Genomic DNA, 23819 nt, shown 5'->3' on the forward strand with positions numbered 1-23819 from the left:
GGTCGGGTCCAGCCAGCCCAGGGAATGACCATGTTGGGGTAGGAGGTAGGAAGGGTTCTCCCCTTGCTGAGCTGGCTGGAATAAGGTGAAAATAAGGTTAAAACTTCTCCATGCAAATCCTTAGAGCAACACCGTTCATTAGGAAGCAGTTATCTGCATGGAGTGAGCAGTCGTTGCACGTGCACTTCAAAAATCTTAGTTGGAGCTTGAAATATTCAAATTCAGAATTACAGACGTGCTTTGGATGTTACAAAGCAATGTTTGGAGAGGCAACAACTAAGACTGAAGCAAATCTGACCTCCTGCCAGGAATACTGCAGGAGTGTGCAAAAGCTGATATGAAGAGAGCTCCTGGGTTGGCGTCTATGCCTTTGTCCCGAAGAGGAAGATAAAATGGTAAGAAACACTCTGAATCCTGCTTTTTCCCTTGAAGCACCATGGAAAATCCGCTGCTGTGCCGAAGTGTATCAACATCAAAAGGGAGGGAAGATTTTTCCAGAGAAGTCCAGCACAAACTGAGAATTCCCACTATGCTCAGTGGGAGAGTGTATATATATATATTTGTGTATATATGTAACTTTTTATATATATAAAACTATATAATCTTGGCCCTTCTTTTGGCAAGTTTATGACTTTTTTGTAGGGCAGAGTGTCCCCAGCTGGGGGGGATGGGCGGTGCATGCTGGCATTTCCCTGTCAAGCAAAATTGGCATAAAGACAGGGAAAAGAATTACTATCAGATCTTGGATGTGAACTCTTTTTAACATTAAAAATGGATAAGCTATGCTCTTGAGAGGAAGGCAGAGGAGGGAAGGGAAGCTGGGGCAGGGCTGACCCTGTGGTGGGTCAAGAAGCACTCCCATTAATAGCAATCTGCAGCACTGGGCTTTTAACCAGCTCATTAAAAGCGTGATTTGCGCTGTGCCTGGCAAAGGAGTGCCTCCTGCTTACCTGCCCACGGTGATGGAGGACAGGGCCTGCCCTGCTCCCACATGCAAACGAGGATTTATATGGCTAGAGCTGAAAATTTGGCAAGTGAGTACATGAAATCTAAGGTTACCTGTAGGCAGCTGTTGCTCACCCTGTGGGTGTTTTATATGGCTATTTAATTGCACGTTGCTCAGTACTAAATGAGTATGACTTAAGTGAATAACCACAGCAACACAAATGCTGCTGCCCCTGAAATAAAGGAGTTCGAGAAACAAATGCTTAACTAATAATACCGTGCACTTTTTGAAGTAAGTCTGTACCTTACCTCTGATAAGAAGGAAAGAAATGGTCTAGTTCTCAATAATAAACCCAAAAGTATTTTAAGGACTTTATTTCACACCCCACACCCCCCCTTTTTTTCTATTCTTTTCCCAAGTTGCAAAAATAATGTCCGATAATGAAATGAAAACAAGCTGAATAGTCACATTCAGTGGAGGAGGGAAGAGGTAGTCGCCGACAGCTGGAGCATGTCTGGGCCAGTGTCTCAGCTCTTTTCTTTCTGCTAGTTTAGTGCCACTCCAAGAATGCAGACAATGCTGGCTACGACTGTTTCATATTTGATTTCCACACTTAAATCTGTGCCTGTTAAATGAAACCCCATTGTCAGGCTGGCACGCATCCGTGCTGCCTCCTCAGGTCCTGCTTCAGAGCTCTCCGTCTCTGTTCGGGTGTCCTGCTCGCGTCCCTTCGGCGAGGTTCAGGTATGCAAAGAGTATGTGGCTGGTTTTGTGCTGCTGGTGGCATTGCAGCAAAGGCTCTTCGACTTTTCTTGCAACTGCATCCATGGGTAGCCCTCGTAAATCTTGGTCTGAGGGCAGACAGAAGTGCTGCAGGGGAGGGATGGGGGTTTGGAACAGCCTCGAGAGCGGTGGATCAATCGGGCACTTGGCTGGAGCCGGGCTGTGGGCAAGGTACAGGCTGTGCTGCCCGCAGGAGAAAATGCTTGGGCAAGCAGGGCCTGATGCTGCAAAGGGCTGGGATCCTGCCCTGCTCCAGGAGAGGAGGCAGCTGGGGATGCTTTTGGTCTCGGTGGGACCTGTTGCCTGCCTTGCTGGGCTGGGACCCGGGGGATCAGCACTTGCAGGGCTTTGCTGAAGGGCAGCAGGAGCAGTGCTATGTATTGGGAGCAGAAGTGCTGTCTATTGGAAGCAAAGCGGCAGCTGTGAATAACAAAGGATCATTTCATATCCTCTGTAAAATACCAGGGATGGCATGAAAACTAGAAATCTTACTAATAAAGTTTAGGGGGCTACAAAACCCAACAGCTGTCCAGTCCTTTAGACTGCAGACCCTCCTGGCCTTTCTTCCCCCACCATAAATTGGTACCGTGGTCTGATACCTGCTCGTGCATCACTTGTGTGTGTGACTTATCGTTCAGTAAATGCCAGTAATGCCAAAGCAGACGGAGCACTGCCCACAGTAGTTTGCAGTCTACTTCAGCATGAGAGGAAGGAGAGCAGAGGGGATGGGGCCATGGTACCTTGGGGTGTGATGCTGATCCGAGGAAGAAGCACTTGCCGTGTTTTGATGCTTCAGATACCCTGGAGGAGTCCACTGCTGGGCTGTTGTCATGGGAACACTGTTATTTTGGGGGATTCAAGGTTGGCTCCAAACAAAGGTTAAAAGGAAGAAAAAAAATCTGAAAAACCCGAGGGATCAGATGCACAGTAGGTGAGATTTTCCTCAGCACAGCAAAATCGGTGGATATCTGAGCCAGCCACAGGTCCTCCAAGGTGTGTGGGCAGAGGTGTGTCAGGCTGGACACTGATGCTGTGCCTCACACGGGAGCTGGTCCGGAGCATGGTGCTTGAGCTCTGGCTCCGCTTCGGGTCACCCGAAGACCTGTTCCTCCTCCTGCCCTCACTGCTCATCCTCCCACACTGGCGAGGGGCTGCTGCCTGGGGCTCTACTTGGAGCAGAGAAGGTATGTGCTGGATGCTGGTTATTTTTCACACCTTTTTTGCTGTTTGGGTAACAGATCTATGTCTGTGCAGGTTTCAGCAGCTCTGTGCATTAATGGCAGCGCAGTCTTCACAGTTGTAAAGAAGAGCAGAAAGGCAAATCTTTTTGTAATGTCAAAATGCTTTTTGTAATGTCAAAAGCAAATCATATAATTTCTCTAAAATATCGCCTAGGCTTTAAATTTGGATGCCCAGGCTATGTATGTTAAAAGTGTGTCCCTTTGGTTGAAACGGTACTGCGATGTAATGGGTATGAAGGGCCAAATTGCTCATTCATAAAGTGATTTAATGGAATGTTGCACATGGTTTCATGGGCGCTGCTAATCTTGATGTGAGTGCATTCAGGATCTGCCTGTCCTGGCACAGCTGTGCTGCCCTCCTGGCTAATTACCTTTATTATTATTGCTACCTGTAATGTTAACAGCATTACAGGTGGCAATCCACCTTCCCTGCCACAACCAATGCCCACTTTTAAATGTCCAAACTGGAGCAGTCTCACAAAGGTCATCACAAAACCTGAAGATGCGTGGAATATGGCTGAACTCAAGCACAGGTCCTGTATTTGCAGGCTGAGGTGGTACCATTCGTGATGCGATGGGTCTCTGCAGAGGTTTGGGAAGTCGGTGTAGGGAAAGGGGAGCAGGATGCCTTACGCAGGTACTTGGTCCCAGCATCGCAGCAAGTGAGTAGTGGTGATATGGGCCAAGTAGAAGAGTTGCAACAGCAGCGGCAGATTGCACCGAGGCGCTTTGATGTTCAGTATGCCAAAAGCGAAACTAGCCTCCCACTGAACTGGAGACAAAAGCATTTTGTCGCTTTTCTGACCTGCTGAGAGATTATTTTTTTTAAAAAAGAAAACACTCTAAAACTAAAGACTCAGTATTTTTTAATTTCTTAATTTCCAATTTGTAAAAAAAAAAAAACCCACCCTGTTTTTTATATTCAGTCTCCTTTATTCTGTGTCCAAAAAAGGGTGTGATGGTAAGGAAAATTAGTAGTTTGAATATCATGAACTTATTAGAGAAAAATATGGATTTTTTTTTTTACAGGGAAGACAAAGTCATTGAAACCATATTTTCTAAAAATACTAGAAGAATAAATTGGAACAGGTATATTTATGCAGTTTGTCATATAGCCTATAAGTACAGTGGGTGGCCTTTAAAATTTAAACTGCATACTTGAATACTAACAAAGTTCCTCATTATTAAAGAAAATGTGATAGGAACTGGCAGAACTACTGTGCTGGTGGGATACTTAATGTGCACCCTCTGTAAGCCCTGCACAGCACGCTTGATCCACAATATTAGCAAGAAAACAGCTTTCCCCATTGAATGCATCGTCCAGATTGACTCTGCTGCTCCCTTGCTTCCTCCTGCGTGCAACACATATAGATACCATATAGATTCCTGGATGTGTCACCCAGACTGATGGCACTTGCACCTACCTCTGCCCTCAGTGGCTCCCCGCAGCAGGATTTTGGCGAGGTTCAGCTCAGCTCTGGGGTAGGTGGGTGAACAGCTTGGCTGCTTGAGCGGGTGCGGGCTGTCTGGGTGCTGGGTGCTCAGCCCTTGGTGCCCGCTCGCAGCTCTTGCGCCTCCCTCTTGTCCCGGCGCATCCTTGCCCTGGAGGGGTTTGCTATGGAGCCAGGTCTGTCCTTTGTGCCAGCTGAGAGGCTTTTCCATGCTGGGGGAAGCTTTAAAAGAGCTTTTAGGAATAATTTACACTTCCTTTGATCCAACAGCTCTGCAGGTAAAGGACTAATGCTATTAGAGCAAGCAGTAACTAGCTGCTGCTCTCCAGCCAGAGCAGAAAGGGCTCTTCTCCTTGATCAGGCTGGAATAACTGCTCAGTGTTTCTTCCCGGTCCAGTGCACAGAGTGGCTTTAAAAGGGGCTGCATCATGCACAGCAGAGGCAGGACCAGGGACCTGCTGGCATGCGCTCAAGGCCAGCTGAGAGCATCCTGAAGGAAAAAATACATCTTTTGTCGACTCAGGCATAACATTGCATCCTCGTTGTGCACAGTGCAGCCACAGATGATATTTACTGTTGGTTGCCAAAAGGCCAACAAAAACTGTTATGTGCATCTCCTGTGATTGCTGTTCTCATGCTCCTGAGGCACATTGGAGCACTTGGAAGGAGATGGCCATCCCCAACAGGGGACACCATCCAAGCCACCAGGCTGGCGCTGACCACCACCGCACAGCTACTTTATTCAGGATTCTCACACTGACAAATGGGGAGCAGGGAGGAAAGCGAGGGTGCCACAAAGGGGAGTGCCCAAGGAAAACCCCAGGTGGTGCAGAACGGTTATTTTAGTGTCTGCTTCGTGCTGCTTTTGTCACTCGGCAAGGAATAAGTTTGGGTTTGATTATTCTTCCCAAGTGCTGCCACAGGCACAGCAGATCCTTGCGTTATTCAGCAGGTCCCCGTCAGGGCAGGGTGTGTTTCATCACTGCCCTTATTTCAGAACCAGATTTGACTGGGGAGAGTATCTGTGTTGATGATGGGGAGGTGACATACACAGACAGATTTTCATTCATTTAACTACACCAGCAGTGACTCTGGCTTGAAGCAAGTAATCTTTCTTTTTTTTTTTTTTTGCCAGCATAAGCATCTTGGACCCACGTGTATCTTTGCTGTTCGTTTTGGGCTGGTGAATGGAAAGAAGAGCTGAAGATGTGCTAAAGATGAGAGTCTGTGTCAGAGAACACAAAATAGCACGATCTGGGCTGTCAGTTCTGGTGCAATGTAAGAGAGTGTATTGCACAGATCCAGAACCTTAAGCAATATTGTCCTGTGGTTTGATTTCCATTCTGGCATGCTCAATGCAGTAAGGCATAGGTTTTACATGGCACTTTCCAGTTTTGATTTAGGGAATTTGAAAAATACTTGTCTTGAGGCTGAGCCTGAAGTTATAATCTTGGCATATCCATACCATTAAATTCCCGTGGATAAAAGCAGAAACATCTGGATTCATGAGTGGATGTTGGCTATATCCACCAGAAAAAAAAGCCCTCAAGGGATCCTAAGGGGTTCTAGCCAGAATAAATAATACAACAAAATAAGAGTGCTATTAAGAGTAATTATAATACTGAAGCCGAATTATGAGATGAGGGCCAAGCCCTTCTCACAGTCTGCTTTTCCAGCTAAGAGCCCTTCAATTTACACTTAACGCACATGTGGCTGATGGAACAAAGAAAAAATTGAAGAAGGATGAAAGCAGTGCAGAGATTATTCAGCCTTGCTGGTTTAGCTCCAGGCACATCGTTTAAATGAGTAGATGATCAGTTTCCAGTTTGTTTTAAATTCTCTGGCAAGAAATTTTACGCTCCATCCCAAAGTTGGATGTGCTTAAAACTTTATTTTTTAAGGCTTTGCTATTTTGTTTCATTTCTGAAGGCAAGACCCTGAAATTGCTTTGCAGGAGACACCTGCGTGCTGGGGCTGGAAGGGGCAGGCTGGCTGTGTCACCGAGGGGCCACATTGCTGCTCCCAGGCCATGGTGACCCCAGGACTGGGGAACAGTTGCTCCTTTTCTTTCTCGCCTCTGGGAGGCTGAGCCCTGCCTTGCTGAGCCAGATGCTATATGCAAGTTCAGCAGCACCCAAAGTCAAGGGAAGAGGCCAAAACTGCTGTGTCCTGTAGACTTGCAGCCTCTCTCGGGCTGCATGCTGTTGTACCAGCACTGCTTGCCTGGTTTAAAGCTACTGAAAGGGAAAAGGTTTGTACTTCTTGCCCCTTACGTCTTCTCTTGGTGTTTTCAGGGTTAAAAGCTGCTGAACGGCACATCCTCTGGCCACCCAGCCCTTCCTGTGTGGGTCCTCTCCATGCCCACAAGCACCAGGTCAGGCGGCAGGTCTTCCCCTGCTGTGACAGGGTGAACTACACCCACGGGCAGGTGATTAAAAAGTAAGTTGTACATTGCTGAAAATGCCCTTAATGCACCATCCCTCCCCAGCCAATGTAGTCAGCGTTCCTCGTTATCTGCACTTTGTCCACGCAGATCTGCCTTGCTGACCCTTGCTGGCCTTGCACGTCACCCTTCCCGATTCCCAGAAAGCCTCGGGCCTTTGCCCGCTCTGTAATCTTCAGCCCACGCAGCTTGAGGTGAGTTGTTGCTTCCTTGTGGAATAAAAATGCTGGGGGTCAGTCCTTGCCCTGCCCTCCTCCTTGGTTGCCCTCTTCTCCCCCATTGCCCATACCGCAGCCGACCGGTCGGGCAGCTCCGGGGGGCTGGTCCCTGGGTACCACTCCAGCAGGTCCTCCTCCACAGAGGTTGTCCTCCATGGAGACGCTTCTTGGGATGTACTGTCGATGCTTAGCGCACTCTGAATGGTGGGATGCACATCTGGGGCAAGGCGATACTTGAAGCATGAGTGGAAATACCAGTGACATCACAGTGATGTTTACGTTGCTTTGTGTTCCATAGAAGGAATAATCCTGTTTACACTGTGAGGAGTGGGAGTTCAATTAGCCTTAAAATAGCCTCAACACATCTAGGAAATCCATAGAAGGATGCCCCAGTATTTCTTAGGGCATTATTTTCAGTAGTTCTGGTTATTTAATTTGCTGCCGACGTTTGCTATTTCCTCCACTGTGCATTGCCCAGCACCCACATCCTGGGTCTGAGCCGAAAGCTGACAGGACCTAATGCAAAAAAATTCAGAGTGGTACTTTCCATTAGTCTAGCATCTCGACCATCAAAGTTAGACGAGGAAACTCATCTGCTCATAGATGTAACAAAATACTTGCTTTAGATTACACCTCACTGCCACTGTCCCCGTTTGCAGTTGTATTCTTCCGCCTAGGCTGAAGGCAATAGGAAGGTCAGCTGAAACTGCACGGCTCTTGGTTGGGAACGAGTAGTTTGAGAAGCTGAGGAATGAAAGATGAAGCCGAGCTAAATTTAGAATCTCAGCTAAGGAAATATGTGTATCTTCTGTGGTTTTATTTTGCTCTACACAAAGCACACCTTGGTTTTGCATGGCTGTTTGCAGATTGTACTGACTGAAAGAAGGCTTGGGGGGGGGAAAGGCTTTGATGTCTTCAGTAAACAAATAGCAGTGTTAAAAGATCTTCAGTACTTGTTAGCATGCTGCAAACAGCTATGTTTGGAGAAAAGTAAACATCCCAAGGTTGATGGAAGGGTAGGAAAGCCATAAAGTACTGTAGCCAAATCCCTGGTATGAGGACATCAGAAATAACAATGCCATGAAAAAACTTATTCTCTCTGCCTTTGGATTAAAAAAGAAAACAACAAACTGCTTCATGGTTTACCAGCCCTGGGGTGGGAATATGTGGGTATAAAACCCCATGGCCAGATCATTACCATCCATATCACCAGAATACTGTCTGGTGCACTGGAAAACCATGGAAGGATGGAGGCTCCAAGTCCCCTGGAGGTCTTCCTCTCTAACCACTGGGGCGAGGGGGAGAAGATGACTCACCCTTCCTCTAACCCCTGTTTTGATTCATCTTCCTTAGCGCTTCACCGCCAGCCACAGGGCCACCGGCACCTCTTAACCCTCACAGCTACAGGACCTGGTCCTGAAAAACCTCATTGGCTTTTACGTTGTGCAACCAGAGAGGTTCCATGAGGAGGCATGAGACACGCATCGCGCTCTCAGAGGATGAGGATTTCACGGCTGCGTGCCTACCGGAGCTTTCACTCTGTAAAGCTTGTTGTACTTGTCTCATTGCATCGCTTACAACATCCCTTTGGAAATTCAAAAGCTTAGGGAATGAACCAAAGGAAAAAGCTAAACAATTATCTCAATTACACCAGTGTAACCCCGAGGATGTTAATTTACATTTATATCCTTTTAACAATCCAAATTAGGTTCAGAATGAGAAAATTTGAGTTTTCTCTGTAAAGGGAAATTAAAAATCGGCAGGTCATGACAATAATCAATATGCCAATATTTACTGCAAATTTAAATCTTATCAAGAGCCTCTAGGGAGCCTCTTGCTTTAGTTTCATATAGTTCCAAGCATTTCTCTGTCAGAAGATAGTTTGCAGGAGCTAGCAAATAGAAAATTCAGACACAATTGACTTTTTAAAGTGTCTGTAGCATCTCTAACGTCTTTTTTTTGACAACGCATTTGTTCTGCCTACCAAAGCTCCATTGCAAATGGCACTGGCAAGGCAAACGCTCCATCCAAAGAACCAGAGCTTATAAGAAAAAGCAGGGGAAAAAGGCAAAATGCCAGAAAAAATGCTTATAACCCCAAAGGTAATAAGTATACTTCTATTCACTTTGTACAAGCCCTTCACTTTCATTGTAAACTTCTCCCTGCTGCATTCACAGTGAGGGTTTGTAGCTAAAGCTGAGGCAGAGACATTTCATAATAAACAGAAGCTCCTTAGAGACTGTAGCCATGGCATGTATGAGCTGTTTACCTGGCACAAAGAAGCACTATTCTGTTTATCTTCAGATGTTCCTACAGAAACAGAGGGTATTGCAGCGTGGTAAGGCTCCTTCACCCCCAGGAATATGTTTTTTTTCCAGACTCGTTGCCCTTCACTTTCAGCTGCGGAAAGCCCATCCTGTGATTTCGGAATTACCTCTTCATCCACCTTCCCAAGAGGATGGACTGCTTCCCAGTGCAGAGAGCGCTAGCAACGTGCTAACAGCAACTGGGGCTGCTGTTTCCAAGGCTGTCCTGCCCACCGCAGCCCCTGTGACACCAGCCCCCTGGTGCCGGCAGCCTCTGCAGGACACAGCGCGTCCTCCCCGGCCGGACCACCTCCTCCCCGGCCGGACCACCTCCTCCCCGGGGAGAGTTACTGTTGGTGCGACATGTCTGTAGTAAGGAAATTTAGAGCGAATGGGCTCTACCTTGTAACTTGAAATCAAGCGAATCACACAGCTAATGCTGTTGGTGTCTTTGATTGCCCCCAACATGAAAGGTAAGGGCACTGGGAGCTTTGAGAGGCGCTTTGGAGACAGGAGGTCGTTCCTAGGATCTGCTCCTGGGCACGGTGGTGGAAAGGTCTTTGATTTGAAAGGGATTAGGGCTGGTGCCTCCCACTGCTCATCAGACTGCAGCCCTGTTTCTCCCTGCCTGCCACAGCAAATATTTTGTTTGCAAGAGCCAAAGCAATTGTGTTGTGTACTTTATCATATGCAATCCCCCAGGCATGCTGCTGATAACCATCAGACTCATTGCAGACCTGTGGCCCCCCGTCCCGCCCCCGCTGCTGGAATGCTGCCATCAGCCAGGGTGGCACTGGGTACCACCACGTGCCCCAGGAGACTGGAATGGTCTGTGCTTCAGGGTAAGCCAGCTTGCATGGTGGAGGCTCCTTGGGCTGCTGTGATGACAACATCCCCTCCGCACTGCAAGGAAAACCAGAGTGACAAATTTAATTTACAATTAAACTTACACCTCTGGAGATCCTATAGTACCCAATTCAGCCCATTGGGTGAGATGTAGCGTTGAATGGATTTATGGCATAGCGCAGCAGGCTGTGTGGGGCATGTTTATTGGAATAACAGCAGCCCTCTCTGGCAAACACTATTCCACTTCTAGTTTAATTAAAAGGCAATTAGCAGGGCTGGCAATTTTCTTAAATATGCCCAATCTTCAATAAAATTAGTATTAATCTCTGTTCAATGTGCAAGTCAGTAAAGCACATGGAAAATTACACGTTCTTGACTCAGGAATGCAGCTTGGAGGATGACTTCATGTTCCTGAATGAGATCGGCATGCCAGATGAGCTTAGTGCCTGACCCCTTTAAAGGCTCTGAAAGATCACACGTAATTTTAAAATGTATTTTCAAGCATGCAGAAGGAAGAAAAAGGTTCTGATAGCTTTATGTTACTTAGCTTCCCGTTTAACTTGGTTAGGGCGGTGTGAATGTCTCAGTAACATAGAGCAGAGCTCTGATCTGTGTTCTGGCTGCACATTTCCAGTAGACACCCTAATGCCTTTCTCGTGGCCGGGGTGGTTAACAATCCATGTTTCTTGCTATTAATTAGAAGCTGTATTTCATTTTCTGCTGAAGAGCTAGCCTTGCAGTATGGCTGACACGCTTGCAGTCCTCGCTTTCAGCCGTGCATTGAATTTCACTGAATCGTTTTATATGGAGACAAAAGCAACAAATGTGAGTATGGAATTAATAGCTTTTAAAAGTTGTAATTGTATTTTTAGGTCACAAAAATCTGGTGGTATTCAGTATTTCCTGCTTTTGACCCTTTACTCTGCTATAGACTTGAATATCCTTTCTTTTTCCTTGCCCAGCTGCTTGCTCCTTAAATCCTGCTCAAAAGTATCTGGAGAGGGATCCAGGTCTCTGTCATTAATAAGTGTGTTCCTGTAGGAAATTATATAACAGTGTTTTGCACACTTGTATTTTTCCTCTCCCCCAGTGCATTCCATGCACCTACACAGTCATGCTAATTAGATCATGTAATAAACTTGGATGTGGCAAAAAATCTGTTCACAGTGTGTTGCAAGACAGAGCCGGATTTGGAAAGCAGCCATTCATGAGTCTTGTTTTGTTTGAGAAAACCCAAAGGATGTTATTTTACTGAAGATGAAGCAAACCCCATGTAAGAGGGGCTGTAACCTAAGAGGACAAATTATTTTATTCTAGTCTTCTGTGAGCCCTGATGTAAGGGCTTGCTTATACGAAGAAAATTGTGAGAGTTCAACAAAGCCATTAAAAATAATTACATCTAAACTAAAAAGCTAAACTAATGTTAAGTTAAACTTGATTAGTTTAGTTAGCTAATTTAAAGTAGTGTTAATCCATAACCTACGGAGGAGCTAAGTTGCAAGGGACTTAACTTGGAGGATCAGAGGTCTTTTAAAGGAAAAGAAGTGTCTACATGGGATATGGTGATGGATTTAAAATGCATCAATACATTTTTCTATAGATGGTCTTAAACTGCACATAATACAGTAATCCCTGCGTTTGCAGGGCAGTACAGGGGAGTGAGAACACAGCCTTCTCTGACAGTCCACTTAGCGCTGCAACCTTACGCTTGCACGCTCATTTCCAGGGAAAGGAGTAATTTTGAATGTTCCACCAATTTGACAGCAGTGTTTAATTGGTCCTGGGTTTGATTATACAGTTGGTAACGTGATCAGCTGCCGGGTAGGAATTGCTTTCTTAATTTCAGTTCAGATGCTAAGAGTTTTGGCCACCGTTGCACTGAATCGCATTTAAACCTGTAGATCTATTGAGTCGTCTCTTAACTATAACCACAGTAATGCTCGAAACAATCCAGGCAGACGGAGAGCGTTACCAGATAACTGCACTTCTGTGAAGCTAACAAAAGCAGTGGCACGGAGCATGAAAAAGTGACGTGTTATGAAAGACACGGGAGAAGGAGCCGGGGTGGTGGTCCGGGAAAAGCCTGCCTGCAGAGTTCATCAAATGGCCGTTATTAATGAAGTATGGCGATAACCTTCAGCTATATCCCTGATCAACACTAGATGTTGCTATGCTGCTGCTCATATAAGCTATACATTAGCGAGGCTTTTAAACGGTGTTTACTGCAATTTCCTCTTTCCTGTTTCTGCTCTAAGCTATACCCCGAGTACTGGGTGAGCTGCCACTTTCATTGACTTTTTTTTGAAGTTTCAATTTTATTGTATAATAACAAGTTTATAACCCCCTCGAATGTACAGGTAAAATTTTACAGGCAACAGAGGCTCTTATAAGTGATAACATGAAGCAACTCCTATATGAATGTCAAATATTTACTTAAACTCTGCTTCTGGATTTTTTGCAATCCAAGGGGAATGACATTGTTAACCGGACGATTCCGGGAACAGACTGACAGCTGCAAGGCCACGGAGGGAAGTTTGTTTATAAGGGGGGGGTGGGGGGAATATATAAAATTTTAAAAAACTGTTTAGCCCTGCTGGGTTTCAGGCTTTCTACTCCCACGTGTTTGAGTGGGAGAAAGGACAAATCTTAGGACGTTGATTTCCCCATGGCAACAGAAAACGGAAATTACTTTAACCCCATCTAGTGACAGATGACTCATTGCTCAGCCTGCTGCTATTTTCCAAGCACTAAAACAATACAGCTGCAAAGAAAAGGCCAGCCTATATTATCTCATAGGCTGAGCGCCGGGGCTCGTGGGAGAGGGCAATTCTCTGGCTGCCTTTTTATCAAAGACAGAGCTGAAGCCTTTTGGTGATTCTTCTATTGTATAAAGAAATGTGCCCGTGTGCTCTCCATCCCTGCTGGAGGGCAAACCTGGGGTGTCCCCGCGACCGAGGTGATGTGGCACCCCTGGGGTGAGTGTGAGTGTCCTACTGCTTGGTCCGACAGGGGACTTCCACGCTTTCAGTTTAAACATCCCCCCTTGACTTAGGTGCAGTGAACTGTGCATGCACCAGAGGAATGATTCGGTCACAGATGCAGCCCGGTGAGGGGACAGCAGGTGTGAGCAGGGGTTCCAGACCCCTACACACAAAAAAAGCTATCTGATGGCAGAAGTGCATTGCTATATTGCTGGAGAAGTTGCAACAAGATCTCCTAGAAGAGACTGAAATAGAAATATTCAGCTTTGAAAGCTTAATTATCCTAGGTGCAAGGGTAATTAGGCAGTGGTTTCTGAGCAAGGATGGTGGAACCTTTATCACTTGGCATCCTCAAAGCCAGACGAGGTGTTGTGGTGGAAGATAAGCTTCAGTCCGGCGTGCAGGGTGAAGAGGTAAGTTATGCGCTCAGGATGTCAGCCTCAACAGCCATCTCTCTTCTTGCACCTTAGAGCCCTTGCAGCGGAGCTGCACAGAGCCACAGCTCAGCTGAGGAGCACCTCTGTTGAGCACCTCCAGCATCTGGATGACTTTGGCTCAGCACTTTCTGGACATGGCAGAGAAAGGCTGTTTTGGAGGGGAGCTGGTCTGAGCTTACAGGTTCAAAGGTTGTTCTTCATCTGCCTCTTTCCACCAGCAACACAGTGCAAGAAGTGCCCTCTCTACCAATGCTGATTTTTGCACATCCTGGTAAGGATTTAGTAAGGCTCAGAAGTAAGGCTGGTAAGGCTTACCGAGCCTCAGATGCACTTTGCACATAAAATATTACATCACTGAATGGGGAAGGTATTAATGCTACCACTGAGAAGATATGCTGAATAAGTCAGTCACCGTCAATTTGTTCACCACAAACTGTGCGCAGACATCACGGTGTTGGGAAATTCAGGAGCCCAGGGAAACGACATGGTGGGATGGTGTCATGGGATACGAGAAACATTTTCTGTCCAGGAAAGGTGGGCTGAACTGCTGGTACAATAGCTGAGTCTCTACTCAGTCTTGCCATTTGTATGCTGGTATGATTAATTTTCTGCAGAAAATCAGGTCCATAAGCTTCTATTTGGATAGTACAGTTAACAAAAATAATAGCTTCACCACCGAGCTGTTCTGGAAACCAGATGCTGGGCTGCATTAACGGTACAGAGATTACCTTTGTGCAGAAATCAACATGTCCCAACACCAGCTGATGGCTTTCCAGGCTCAGACCCAGACCTTGAACAGGCTGCACAGCGTGCTGCTCTCTGGGCCTCCCTGTGGCTTCTTATCTGGGAACACCCCAGCGCTGGCTACAGCCAACGTGTCCCAAAGCCGTAATTTCAGCAACAGCTTCACCAGGGTGCTCGGGGCTGCTGCCCCTACCTTGCCTTGTCCCTGGCAGCTGCTGCTTCAGCCCAGACCCTTTGTGGCCAGCTCTGATTTCTGGAGCAAGAAAAGGGATGGTTCAGTCAGGAGCTGCTTCTGGGCTTTGTGTTGTGATCACATCGCTCTTCCCTCTTCTGAGCCTTCCCTTACAGTTTAGTTCAGTGCTCTTCTACAATGCAAAATGTTCCCCTTCCAAAATGCTAAAGCCCTGTGAACCTGCCTGCTGTGGGGAAGGAGGACCAGAGAGCACAACAGCTTATTCTTGAAAAAGAAAATATGACTGTTACCGTCTAAACTTATGGTAGAATAAACTTATACCTGGTAGAATCAGAGAAAGACATGGGGATTCAGATGGGATTCCACATGGGGATGGAAAGATTCAACTCCATCTTTTGAGAATTCATCCATCAGCATTCTGGTTTAGAAGCCCATGAATCACGGCACTGAACAAAACAGCTGTTCCTGTCAGAGAAGGAGCAATTGCCAAAATGTCCAGGTAGAAAATGAGAATAACAGTTTTAATTTAGGCCTGGTTTTTGCTTTAACGTTCTCTCTGCTGCTTTAACTAGAATATGGCTACATTACCTGGAAAAATATTTTTTTATCGTGCTGCTTGAGGGTAAGGGAGTTAATTGAATTTGTAAAAGTGGAAAATGATGTCTAAGAGGTCTTTGAAAGGCTGTGATTCTGACTGCCGGTGTCAGCTTTACCGCCAGTTTGTGCAGATGGTAACGAATGAGCTACCATCAGCCATCCTTTATTGTCCTAGGGCCCCACTCAGCTCGTAAATGTCTTCACTGATGATTATTTCCAGTTATTTAGTGTTCGGTTTGTAAGTGCAGTGCTCCCATTGATGCCCTACCCCAAAGCAGGAGAGCAGGGTAAGTGGCAGCCGTTTCTCAAGCAGCTCCGTGCACCCGGAGCCCTCGGAGCGCAGGGAGGCTGCCGAGGATGCGCTGCAGCAGCCAGCATCAGTGATGAGACCAAGACCTCCACAGCTGAGCTGCTTGCTCATAACTCCAGCCTTCCAGCAAGAGCCTGGGCTGCTGGGACCTCTGCAGCACAGGGCCAAGGCCAGGCATGGACCAAAGGCTCTGGGTTTGCGGGGCTGGTGGCTGTGCAGGTGAGTTTGAGCCTGGTAATGAAAGGTGGTTATCCCCACTGTGTGCTTCAGAAGGTCTAGGTAATGCTTTCAGACTTTCCACAGGACATATTGTACTGAATTTTGCATAAGCAGAGGACATCATTTCTCCTTACAAACAAGGGCATAGTAGTCTTTTCCAGAATAAGAATAGAAACCACTTTCCCCAAAATAGTATTTGAAGCTTTGGGCAAACGTAGTGCCTGCTCTTTGATTTATCAGCCTGGCTCCGGTGCCGTGTTCAGTTCTCCTCAGCCATCCTTAGAAACACTTCCTCCGCCTCTTTCAGCATACAAACGCTGCGGTAACTTATGTAAACCACAAACAGCTGCTGTACACTTTTTGTCAGTAATTCTTAGTTCATACCAACAGGTTCTTCTTTTAGCAGTATCTGCAGTTTCTGGTTTATAGCTCTGCAGCACGTGGTGCCCTGAAGCCTCTTCCCTAGGCAAAAGCAGCAGGCAGGGGGGCTCTTCTCCTCTGCCAGGCAGGTGGGGGTTGAGGTCCAGATTCTCCAGCTCCTTTTTGTGAAGCTACTTTCTTCAGCTCTGCCAGAACAGTTTCATCCCCCTTAAGCCATGAGGGCTTAGCTGTGCCTGCCGCTCTGGCCAGCCAACGCTCTGTCCTCAGGCAGCCTTTGTAGCTCCTAGTGAACCCCAGGGCGACTTTCCCTGTGACTGCAGAGTCCAGAAAATACCAGCCGGTTCCCATTCTCATCAAGGCAGGAAGAGTTTCTTCCTTGGTGTCTAATCCTCCTAAGCGTGTCCCAGTTTTCCTACTGCAGTCCGCTGATTTCCAAGCAGAGTTGCCTATAAAAATTTCCCTCTCTTCATTTCAACACATTTTCCCTTGCACTGGAGCAATGGAAATAGTCACAGGCTTTCCTGGCTTGCCTTTTGAGGAAAGCTGCAAATTCATGTTTCCCAGGAACTACAGTTCCCAGAACACAACTCATCTGCCCCCAAACAAGGAACCGAGGCTCGCTGGCTCTGTTGCATCTTTCAAAAGGCTTCCTCCTCCCTGCACAGCAATGATGGAGGAAGGGACGCGGGCTCCTGGAGCAAGCTGCCCAGCGTGGGCAGAGGGGCAGGCAGCGTGCAGGGGCCAGGTGGGTCCTACTGCTGCCATTCTGCATCCATCTCGGCACAGCCTTGGCTCGCTCAGGGCTCCATGCAAAGTCAGGGGGAGAGCATCCTAACACCACTGTCTGGAGGCACTGCTTCCACTTACATAGAACTACAAAATCCCAAGCAAAAGCATGGTGTTTAATGGGCTGGCAAGTGTTAAATAATTTCAGGGACTGCGTGAGAATGGAAGGAATGCCCTCCCCAGCCATGTGTCTCCACTGAAGTAGTATTTCAGTATGTCTGTTCTTAGGAGTCCGTGAAATGCTCCTCTTTAGCCTCTGACCAGACGCAGTTGTGGTACCCGCTTGAACAACGTGCCGTGCGGCCAAGCGCCGCGCTGGCTTCCTCCTCCCAGGGGAACAGTCTTAGCAAAGATTTTAAAAGGCAGGACTTAACTCCATGGCCCTAAGCAATCTCCATACCGTTTCATGTGATGTGACTCAGTACCACACTTGGTCACTTAGCAAGCCTTAGTGCTCCTAATTAAAACCAGTTCTTGCCCGGACTATCACTGTGTGAGTGCTATCTCAGCCAGTCAAGTCGTTAAGAGTGGTACAACCCTAAACAGAACTATTTGTGCGGGGGCGGTAATCTCCTGAAGCGATCTCTGCTTTTTGCAATCAGAAGTCAAAGGTGTTCTGCAATCAGAAGTTAAAGGTGTTCGTTTTACAACATCCTTCTAAAGTCTGCTTTTCAAAACATTGAACCCTCAAAGACTGCATGTGGAGTCATGAGGAGCCTCCCAAAAATCAGATAGCAGGGTACACCACTGTCCAGGGCTGCTGTCTGCCGTGTAGAAAGGTTAGGCTCCGTTTCCAGCGAGGCAAAGGAGCTGGGTAACAAGCAGCATCGTGTCTTCAGTGCTGTGGCCACACAGTGGGACTTGGGGTGCAACCGTGAAAAGTCAGGCTGGCGTTTCAAGGACAGCACGCTCTTCCCTATCTAAGCAAAGCAGGAGGACTTAGCTGCTCACTGATAGCAAGTTTACTGAAATATACTAACCTTCAAACAAGTACTAGCACTAATGTAAATAACCTAAATACAATAACCCGACTGTTTTGGTTTTTTTTTTTCCCACTGGAACCTACTCTGTTTCCAGAGGGTTTTTGCTCAGATCTCTCCCGGGGAACCTCAGCATCCCTTTCATCACTAAATGAAGCTTCAGGAGAGCTTTGCTCTGTGAGTTCAGCCTGAACCACCAGCCTGACAAAAGCTGCTGTCTCACAGACTAGAGATGGAGAAGTCATTCAGGATAAAGATGAGAGAACCTTTCAAAAGCCTTGAATCAAGCACTTCTGAAGAGTTTATAAGAAATATCCCCACTTGCCAAGAGTAAATCCGACAGGTATCGTACACACACACACACCCCCCACTGATGATGTTTCCCTGCCCCTCACAGGAGGAAAATAACGAAGCGCTACTGCTGCAGAAAGCAATCAGATAATGCTCGTTTCTAATTGCTGCTGGCAGGAAAGCCTCATTGTGCTCCGATTTTGGTGAAGCAAGTTTTAATTGCTGAAGTTCAGCCACAAGTGTTTGCTGCCTCTTCCCCAAAAGGCTGTAGTTTCACCGAATGCCGTAGGAGCTGCTGAGGATTTGTGAGGAATCATTCTGCAGCTGGCTACAAGCAGCTGTGCGCCGTGGCATGTGATGGCTGGGCAAGATGCACCCAAGGAGATGCAGGTGGGTGGTGGGAACCCCAGCTGGAGGGGCTGTGCAACTGCCAGCTGTTTCCAAGAAACACAATATTTGGACACCTAAGTATGCCACAGACATCTTGCTCAGCCATCATGGGGAAGGAATGTGCCCCCTCCCCAGTTTGTTCTTAGGAAGCCTGCTGGGGCCGGCCGTGCCCACCCTCTGGGGACCAGATGGGCACCAGAAGCAGCAGAAGAAAAGCAGAGCTACCCTGTCAAGATATTTCAGTAGATTTGAAGCAGCTGAGTGGTTTCATACCAAACGAGCACACTGTGCTGGGGGCCAGCCGCTTTGAGCCAGAACTTGCAGGCCTGAAGCACCTTCTCCTCTGCTGTCTCTGTGCAGCCTCCCACTTTCCTACCTCTATTCACCCGCTTTTAAAGTGGGGTGAATACCCTTGCGGCACAGATCTGTTAAAAGCAATGAAGAGAGTGGCTGGCCAGACTCCTAGTTTTGCCTGGTTTTCTGAAAACTGCAGGGGATTTTTCCTTTCCATTTAGTATGGTTAGGTGCAGGAATATTATACAGTTTTTTCCCCACTACTCTGAGATAAAAGGTCACTTCTTCCTACCTTTAAAACAATAAAAATTAAACTAGTTATTAAAAAAAAAAAAAAAGGAAAAGAAAAAGGCCATAAACTGCTTTCTTTTTGTTCCTTTGGTATAACGCTAAAGTGACAATGGAAAGAGGAAGCGCCTCACAGCTGGAGCCACAACGGGCGATCCTGTGCTGCTGCTGGCGTATCGTCACCCACTTATCTCTTAACTTCACCCATCTTGTGGGTCAACTGCCTCCCAGAGCAGAGGCACTACAGGCCCCTCCGCAGGCTCCAGAAGGGCTCCAGAAAAGGCTGTGTCCCTGCACCATTTCATGCTGTTGTGCCCCACAGCTTAACAGGACCACAGAATCATTTAGGTTGGAAAAGCCCTTGAAGATCATAGAGTCCAAACGTTAACCCAGCACTGCCAAGTCCACCACTAAACTGTGGTGCTCAGTGCCACACCTACACCTCTTTTAAATACCTCCAGGGATGGTGACTCCACCACTTCCCCGACTGTCACATCATTTCTGGGGACTTCGCAGTGAATTTAGTTCAAACCCAGACAAGTGCCGACTGGCTGGAGCAGGAGTTTGCCAGGGCCAGCTCAGTGGGGTACTCATTGGCACGAGGTTTAATTTTGGGAATTCCACAAACAGCACAAGAAAGTGGTGTGAAATGGTTCTCTCCCTCGTTGGCTTAACTTCATCCCTGATTCCAGAGCAGGGGTTTGCTTTAAAGGCAGAAGGAGCAGCGCTGCCAGCAGATAAGAGTGTTTGGATCCGGGAGGGGCAATTTGCTCACCGCAGCCCTTTGGTTGCTTAAGTCAACACTAAACACAGACACACAGCTTTGAATCACGCCCAGGTGCAACCTTCACTCCTGTAAGCCAGCCTGGAGATGTTTAGCGACCGGGAGAACCCAAACACTTGGAAACAGGTATCTTCCAAAGCAGCTTTTCTGTTCGATGTTAATGCAAATTCCAAGTAAATGCTGGTTGTTTCAGAAGGACCTGCCTGGTGAGATGGTAGAAATGATGCTGTGACCCGAAACAAATGCCAGGCCTTGTTGTATGAGCACAGAAACCTGCGGTGTCCTCAGCTGGATCCCGGGGCTGCGGCAGTGGGGCAGATGCCAGCCAAAACCTCCCGTCCGTGTGATCCATCGGCATGCGGGAGAGCCAGAGAACGCTCCGCCACGGCCTTCCTCTGGCGTGTCGGTGAGAACCGGGCAGCTGGGTACCCACTAGGGACCGGCAGAAAGTTAAAAGCCAAAGAAAGGTAAAAAATAAAGAAAGTAAAAGCTGAGCAGCCCATCTCTGGGTGTGTGTTACAGGCTGCTGTACATGATACGTAGAATTAAATTGCTGAAGAACCGGTTCTGGTTTAGGTTTACGTTCCCTCAGTAAGTAAAACAGGGGTTTACTTACTTTCATTTGAAGGTTTAATGATGACTGACACCTCTAAGGCTGCATGCCACTGCTTGCTCTATTTGTTAGTGTCCTTTATGTATTTGTTAATAATTTTCAGCCATCTTTAGTGGCACACCGGTTGCCAGCTGAGGGAGTGCAAAAACTGGCTGAAATTCAAAAATTTTCAGTGCTTTTCCTTTAACATTTTCCACTGTTGAAAGAAGACCTGATGGATTAGCCAGGCAAATGGGCGTTGCACGCAGGTAGGTAAATACCATGCTGCTGATCCTGAACCTCAGATAAACACTTGTGCCCAGTTATTTCCTTCAAAAAGACCTCCATGTGAAGGCGACTCATCCCATGTTGTACACTTGAACATCTTTGCCCGCCAAGCACGCCGTGGTTTGTAATACTCTGGTCTTCCCAGATCTGTGGATGGAATTAAAGGAAGGTGAGAACATCCCCCCAGCAGTGCTCCTCGGAGGTGTGTGCAGCTGGTGCTGGTGACTACAAATAGAACCGATCGCACGGACTCTGCTGGGGTTCTGTATGTGAGGTTTTGTGTTTCTTTAATTGTTTGGGGCTTTTTTTCCACTTGTTCTTCCTTTTTCAGTTTTCATCCTATGGCAAAGCATGGGTTTAGGTTTTTTACTTGGACTGTGCAAACTAACTGGGAGTCTGGCAAACAAAAAAGAGGAATAAAGAATTGTGCTACTGGTTTTAGTGGAGGGTGTGAGCAAACTGGGGGCAGAATACTGGGGAAATGGGACTGAGGGCAGCTTTGAGTTTGGTCTACTCTCTAGAAAGGCAGTGCACAGCATTTCTTATTGCCTTTTTGCTTGTGTGCTTGTGGAAGGGTAAAAATATTTTTTTCTGAGACTAGCTTTGTGCTTCCTGGTGAATTTTCTGAAGGAAAAATAAAACCATTTTATGGGCCTTCTGTTAGGGGGTGGCATCAGCTCCAGCCTGCTTTTTCCTTCCATGTGTTTGCACACCTTTGCTGTGCGGTGCCGCGGGTGCCTGGTCCTTCTCTGGGGGGCTGGCTGGCCACCTCAGGCTATTGCACTCAGCTGTGCCGGCTGCTGCTCCTCCTGCCTCCCCTGTGGAGCCAGTGGGGTTTTCCAGCTCATGGTGTCTTGAAACTTTCATAATTTGTTCAACCCCATGCTTTTCCCTGTTGCGATCCATCCCATGGGCCACAACGTAAAAATCCTCTTTCCTCTGGCCACCCTGCCCGAGGGCTGGTGTATGCAACAGCGCACGGGAGATGGGGTGGTGGCAGGAGGGGACAGAGCTGCTAGGTGCATGGCCCCGGCACGGGGACTTCCGAGGGAGCACTCACTACTGAGCACTAACTACCGAGTTAAAGAGCAAAGCATAGAGCTGCCTATGGCTGGGCACTGTCTCCCCTGCTCCAGAAGGCTGGAGGAACTCCTCAGAGTGAGTCACCTTCTGATTTACGTGAGTCAGAAGCTGGGGAGACACTAGTGCACCAAAACCCACGGTAAAACGCTGGCTTTCTGTCGCCAGGAAGACAGAGATGAAGTGGTGTAAGATGTATGAGGCCACTTTTCTAACAAAGTTTTGAACAGGAAAGTTTTGAAAGTTGTAACAGAGCTCAGATAAAAAGGAGAACAAGTGAAAGCAGCTGCATTACTGGTTGCTGTGGGAGAACTGGGTGTCTCAGGGGGACTGTAGGCGAATTCAGATCATTTAAGATCAGAAGCAGCAACTCCCTTATCTTGCCTGACCATCTCTCTGTGGTGCAGTTGCAGTTTGCCCGGATATTTGTAAGTGTTTAAGTATGAATGCTAGAATAAACTATTCTGATCATCTGGTCTGACCTGCAGTGTCAGGCAAGCCACAGGATTTATAGTTTCCCTGAACAACTGTAGCCTTTGGAAGGAAAAAAATCTCCAACCTTTGATATTTTTAAAATACCAATGCCAAACGACGATTCTGCCTCACCTGATGATGGACTGTTTCACTGGCTGCATTTGTGTCAAATCCAGCTTTGCCTGGTTCAGATTCTGACGGTCAGGTGACATCCAAGAAAATATTTTCATTTCACAAGAGAAACTTTCCAATAGTATAAACAAGGATCTGAGGAACTAGGAAAGTAGCACATTGCAAAAGCATGCAAAAATGGTGATTCCTGTGATAATAAAAAATTAAAGCAATGAGCTAATTGTGAGCATTTTGATAGTAGGAGTGAACAAAGCCAGAGTTTAAATGAAAATATTGAGAACTAATACTGCCAGCAGCTATAGGCACATGTAAGCCTGACAGAGTTGTTTTAGGGGCAGAGCATAACTGGAATACACAGAGCTAGCACCAAGCAAAAATGAGAATATAGAGAAAAATACACTAGTTAAGAAAATACAGCTATAGAAAGGTAAGATACATGTGCTATAGGGAGAGATTTTGTAGTGCTCTCTCCATATGGGATCACATGCAGTCAGAACAGCAATAAGAAGAAAACGGTGCTTACTAAAGCTAACAAGGAAAAGAAACTCAGGAGAAACAGCATGGAACATTGTGAAAGAAGCAAACAGTGGCTCAGAGGATGAGATTTTTGCATCTACCTCATTAAAACGGAGGGGAAAAAGAAAATAAAGCGGGACGATTGGAGCAGTATTAGGTCCAGAGACATGGGAGCAATGCAGAACTGGTGGTACACTGGGTAGCACAAGACATCTCAGCACTATACAAGAAAAGCAAGTGACATTTAGAATCAGAATCATTCAGGTTGGAAAAGGCCTTAGAGATCAAGTCCAGCTGTTAACCCAGCACTGCCGAGCCCGCCACTAAACCATGTCCCTAGGTGCCACATCTACAGGTCTTTTAAATCCCTCCAGAGATGGTGATTCCACCCCTCCCTGGCTGTGCCAGTGCTTGACCACCCTTTCGGTGAAGCCTTTTTTCCTAATATCCAACCTAAACCTCCCCTGGCGTAACTGAGGCCTTTCCCTTTTGTCCTGTCACTTGATTTACACCAAATAAAACCAACTTAAAGTTACGCAATGACTACCACACTTCCTATCCCCCCTCCTTGGAGCCAACTTTAAAAATAAAACATTAGGAGGAACTTCAACTCAGGAAGTGTTGCTTTTAATTTAAACAAGTGAACATGTGCCTCTAGGGGTATAAAACCAGGGGGGAATGATTCAGAGAACAGGCACATCAGTAGAACAATATTATGTCCAGAAGAGATAAAGAACTTCTACTAAAGTTGGAAAAAATGCAGTGGCTTTAGTTAGAGCACGCTCGCCTAGCCCTGCAACGAGGAAGGCACTTGTTGCAGAGCATGGG

The 23819-nt window shown here is 46.9% G+C and overlaps 1 protein-coding gene and 1 long non-coding RNA gene across 2 annotated transcripts; one reads left to right on the forward strand and one right to left on the reverse strand.

Annotated features, from left to right (window-relative positions):
* Positions 1-1686: 1686 nt before the first annotated feature.
* TMEM212 (transmembrane protein 212) lies at positions 1687-9277 on the reverse strand. The gene is made up of 3 exons (XM_040613582.1): positions 9033-9277; positions 3450-3598; positions 1687-1797 (listed from the first exon to the last, which is right to left on the reverse strand). Exons 1-3 carry the CDS (start codon positions 9229-9231, stop codon positions 1687-1689), a joined length of 459 nt encoding a protein of 152 aa, XP_040469516.1. The 5' UTR covers positions 9232-9277.
* A 1214-nt stretch (positions 9278-10491) lies between these two features.
* On the forward strand, positions 10492-19119 carry LOC121097098. Its single transcript, XR_005830775.1, has 3 exons — positions 10492-11059; positions 13686-13923; positions 17960-19119. It is a non-coding gene; the product is annotated as an uncharacterized LOC121097098 (long non-coding RNA).
* Positions 19120-23819: the final 4700 nt, after the last annotated feature.

This window comes from Falco naumanni, chromosome 13, assembly GCF_017639655.2.
Source record: "Falco naumanni isolate bFalNau1 chromosome 13, bFalNau1.pat, whole genome shotgun sequence".
NCBI lineage: Eukaryota > Metazoa > Chordata > Aves > Falconiformes > Falconidae > Falco > Falco naumanni.

Coding starts and splice junctions, on each gene's coding strand:
- TMEM212 (XM_040613582.1), bottom strand. CDS start 9,231: ATGAAAGTGAAGGGCTTGTACAAAGTGAATAGAAGTATACTTATTACC. Junction 3,599..9,032: donor TGCGTTGTCAAAAAAAAGAC/GTTAGAGATGCT, acceptor TACCTGCGTAAG/GCATCCTGCTCCCCTTTCCC. Junction 1,798..3,449: donor CAGGTTTTGTGATGACCTTT/GTGAGACTGCTC, acceptor GTCTGCCCTCAG/ACCAAGATTTACGAGGGCTA.